Source organism: Bidens hawaiensis, unplaced genomic scaffold (assembly GCF_021521415.1).
Source record: "Bidens hawaiensis isolate Kalapana, Puna unplaced genomic scaffold, B.hawaiensis_p1.1 tig00038111_1, whole genome shotgun sequence".
NCBI classification, from domain to species: domain Eukaryota; kingdom Viridiplantae; phylum Streptophyta; class Magnoliopsida; order Asterales; family Asteraceae; genus Bidens; species Bidens hawaiensis.
Window position 1 is genome coordinate 117,408 of NW_027505529.1, and position 4,490 is coordinate 121,897.

Here is a 4,490-nt window from a genome sequence, read left to right on the forward strand (position 1 = left end):
TAAAAATTTTCGGTCGAAAACGGGTAAATTTACACTGATACGCAAAAAAAACAGGGGGGGACCCCGGGCCTCAATGAAGCTTCGCCCTTGGACGAAATTTGGACCAAATCGTGAAAAGTCGGATGCAATAGTATTTTGTTTTAAATATAAATGGGTGGGGGGGTGGTCAAAACTTTTAATCGAAAACGGGTATTTATACAACCGAGCAAAAAAACTAGGGAGAGAGGTGAATGAAGGTATTGGGCCCAAAATGAATGGACTAGGCACGGGCTTAGGAGGCGGTGAGGATGTATAAGACCTGATGGAGTCAAGCCAGTGGGCTTGTTTATTTTAGTGATTATTTTATTTATTTATTCAGACTATTTAGTTTTTTTATTTTCATGTTCGCGTTTCACTTTTAAAGTTAGTCTTATTTTCCTGAAAGATGAGATATAGGGTTATTGTTTTTTTGTTTTTTTAACATTGAACAAGTTATTCCTGAGAGATTTTCGATCAGAGCATTTGACTTTTGAAGTTCCAATTAAAAAGTGTTTGTGCTCAACCGTGTGTTGTAATTACTATCTTGTTTGCGTTCATTTGCATCAAGTGGTATCGATACCATAGGCAAGATGCATGATTGAATGGCGAAAACAAAGAGTCAAGAATTCTAATCCTTTGGTTGAGTTTCTATACAATTTAAAAGAAGCATTATTAATTTCTTTACTTGAAAAAAATTAAAGAAATTGATCCTACTTATTTTATTCTTCAATTTCATTACATATTTATATATCACAACCAAACAAATCACATATACAAAAATCATCTAGATGCTACTATCAAGCTACACACTAAATCAAACGACATACACATACAAAAAAATAATTAAAAAATTTATCTCTCCCTATTTTAATAAAGAAATATTAAAACTTCCCATTATACATACAATAAATGCAATTCTATATTTTCTTTTGTTATATCCATCACATTATGTTTCCTTGTCGAACAATATTCATAACAAATATAAAATTAAATACTATTATTAAATAAGTGACCAAGTTAAATGTACAATATATTGATTGCATATCTGATTTTTAATACAAGGTAACACAAATATTCAAACTTTTATAACCTTTCTATCAAAATATTCAGATTTGAAGAACCGCACTAACTTTAAATTAATTAGTTGAAGAATAGTAGGTAAAAAAATAAATCATAATAACAGGAAGGTATATATATATATATATAAATATAATTATATAAAGAGAAGAGGTTAGATATGAAAAAGAGGCATGTGAAAGGGGTGAATAATAATAAGTCGAAACAAGAAACTAGTTTCCCGACAAGCCCAATTCGTACTCATCTCTCTTTATAGGACTTTGTGTTGTGTGTATCTAGGTTCTTTCGTAAATCAAATACTATTAATATTAATAATTAATTAATTAATAATCCATTCCAACCCAACCTCCTCTAAATTCAATTGCACCCAACAAACCACACAATTTCTTTCGTCGTGGATTTCTCTCTTCTTCTTCCAAAACCCACTCATAAAGCTGATTGCTTTACCGGTTCAAGATCTTCAGGTACCTTCAATCGATCATTCTATACAATACCCAGTTCCAGTTTTGTGTTTTTTTCTTAAATTTAGCATTTTTTCTTGATTATTTTGGTTTTTAGATGATGGGTTTTGCTTGAAAGATTGTATGTATGCTCTTTATGCTATAAAGTTTGGATTTTTATATGTATTTGTATGTATGTTTAGGGTTAGGGCCTTTAGGCTTGTGTTTTCTTGTTTGAATCTTTGTTTTTTTGTGAATTAGGATGTGGGTTCATGATGATTTGTAGATTTAATTGGTTGTTAGAAGATTTGCAAGATTTTGTTCATTGTTTTCTTGGTTTAAAATGTTTATTATGATGTACAACTGTTTTGTATGTTGCTTGAAGTTTTGACATGAATCCACCTAATTTAGGTCACAAGATTTGACTTTAGTACATGTTACACATGGTTTGGTGCTTCACAACACTTTAGCAATTAACTCTTTCTTGAATGTTGTGACATTGGTATTAATAAATTGCAGGGTTTCATTTTTATAAACCATTGTTAACCTAATGCAAGGGCAAAAGGGGATTATTGGTTCATCACAAGAAGGCTTACCATTAGAACATGGTTCGAGCTCATCTGATTCTAGTGTTGTAGAACCGCAATTTCACTGGACTAACTTCATTCGAACCGCACCGACCAACACAAATCAAGAAACTCAAAACCTAAGTTTGTGGAGTATGGGTGAATCAAGTTCAAACCATGTGAGTCGTCGTCATGAGCCGCCGGCAAGTATGCTCTCGCTCGGTGATGCTAATAATGGTCATAATGTTACCGTTAATCCGTCGACTTTTATCGGCATCAAGCCTGCAAATTATGCTAGTAGTAGTAGTAGTAGTATTTCATCTTTGGGCCCGTTTGAAATGGAGTCCCGACAACGGCCCGGTAAAAGAAAAGCGTCTGAGTTAACTATCGGTCAATCATCTTCCGGGATCATAAACTCAAACGTCTTTCAAACTGGTAGTATCGGTACTAACGGGCAGTTAAGTTTAAGTTCTCCTGACCCGACTATTCCAAGACTTGGACCGAGTGTTGGAGCAGATAACAACCGTAGAAATGTTCGGATAAGGATTAATAATTCTCGGCAAGAGGAACAGCTGCGTGTCCCGGCTAGTAATAGTAGTAATAATAATATTAACAGGCAACTAAATTTTTCGTCTCCGTATCCTTCTTTGGGACTCAACCCGGTTGCAACAACGGGGGATAATTCATCAAGTCAAATTGGTCAACCTATGTTGCGGGTCCCGGCATTAAGAAGAAACCTGCACGTAACTTCTAGAAACCGGAGTTCTCCATCTAGCTCGAGAGCTAACCTTCCCCTACCATCAAATATTATTTCAACGTCAACTAATATATCCGACCATCCGTTATTTGTCCCACCACATGACATGAGAAACACTGCTCAACCTGCAGTTAACTGGAATTTGAATCCCGGTGGTGGGAATGGGAATGTCTCGGTTGCAAATTCGGGCCCACGTCACGGGTCTTCACTTTATCCTTCTAGAAGTCTCTCTGAAGCTCTTCGATGGTATACATTGTCCCACAATGATTCCGGTGCTGGAGGGCAAAATGGTAATCTTCTACCTAGAATTCCATCACCTGCGGTTGCTTCAGCTTCTTCTTCACAAGAATCTGGAATCCCGTCTGTAATTGGTGTGACCGGTCATCATCCACAACATCGTCTTCCCGGTTCCACTGATAGACTGCTTGATAGTGCTTTTGGATTTCCTCATCTTGCACGGACCGTGGCAGGTGCAAGTGAAAGAAGAGGCCGGATACCGTCCAAGGTTTGTAATTTGTTTTTGTTATTTCAAACTAATAAAGTTACATAATTTTGTGTTCTCGTTATGCTGAAACCGTCATGTTTTTTCTTGTTGAAGTTTCGCAATGTATTGGATCTTATACGCAGAGGAGAAAGCTTGCGATTCGAGGTTAGTTTCTTTATATACAAAACTGTAAAATATGTAGTTTATTTTTATAAAAGTTCATTTTTATGTAGTTTGTTTATATCATGTGGCAGGACGTTATGGGTGTTGATCAATCTGTCTTCTTTGGCATGGCGGGCATTCATGACCGACACAGGGATATGCGGCTCGATATTGATAACATGTCATACGAGGTAACAAACGAAAAACATTTCATATGTTTCTAGCTAAACGATGAATCATAATATTATGTATTTTGTGTTCAGGAGCTATTGGCATTAGAAGAACGAATTGGAAACGTGAGCACTGGATTGACCGAAGAAAAGGTTTTAAAGTCTTTGAAACAGAAAACATATGCAAGTGTGACGGGTCAGCCAGATGCTGAACCTTGCTGCATATGTCAGGTACGCGTTGTATATATTTAATTATTGTTACTAAATGATTAGTCTCCGTGTTATTGTGTAAATATTTATATGATTTAACAGGAGGAGTATGCGAATGGAGATGATTTGGGAACATTGGATTGTGGGCATGATTTCCACATCGGTTGCATTAAACAATGGCTGCTTCAGAAGAACTCGTGCCCGTTTTGTAAGTCTGCGGCTTCTAAGTGAGGGTTAACACAAGGTTTTTGCTTAATTATTGGATGAAGATTCAAGAAGCATGAACAAAAGGAAGGTGGATTTGGTAATGTTTTTGAGGCGAATAGTATTCTTTGGTTAATGCCCTTTATTTAGATTATTATTATTATTATTATTATTATTATTATTATTATTATTATTATTCCCGAGTAATTTTGTATTTTCCTATTGTTATTTTACCATTTTGTTAAATTTAAAATTTTGTTTTGGAGGATGTAATGGAATCAAAAGGTGAAACTAATGCCATATTCTCATTTATTTTCTTGGAATGTTTTTAACTTTTTATACAATTATGCATGAGACTGAGATTATAAATATTAAATACCCGTCCTATTACATGGTATGATA

At 35.1% G+C, this 4,490-nt stretch overlaps 1 protein-coding gene across 1 annotated transcript; it reads left to right on the forward strand.

Annotated features, from left to right (window-relative positions):
* The first annotated feature begins 2,057 nt into the window (after positions 1 to 2,057).
* On the forward strand, positions 2,058 to 4,253 carry LOC143613761 (E3 ubiquitin-protein ligase MBR2-like). The gene is made up of 5 exons (XM_077087383.1): positions 2,058 to 3,363; positions 3,457 to 3,507; positions 3,597 to 3,695; positions 3,768 to 3,905; positions 3,987 to 4,253. The coding sequence occupies exons 1-5, from the start codon at positions 2,086 to 2,088 to the stop codon at positions 4,113 to 4,115; spliced, it is 1,695 nt and encodes a 564-aa protein (XP_076943498.1). The 5' UTR covers positions 2,058 to 2,085; the 3' UTR covers positions 4,116 to 4,253.
* Positions 4,254 to 4,490: the final 237 nt, after the last annotated feature.

Coding starts and splice junctions, on each gene's coding strand:
- LOC143613761 (XM_077087383.1), top strand. CDS start 2,086: ATGCAAGGGCAAAAGGGGATTATTGGTTCATCACAAGAAGGCTTACCA. Junction 3,364..3,456: donor GAGGCCGGATACCGTCCAAG/GTTTGTAATTTG, acceptor TTCTTGTTGAAG/TTTCGCAATGTATTGGATCT. Junction 3,508..3,596: donor GAGAAAGCTTGCGATTCGAG/GTTAGTTTCTTT, acceptor ATCATGTGGCAG/GACGTTATGGGTGTTGATCA.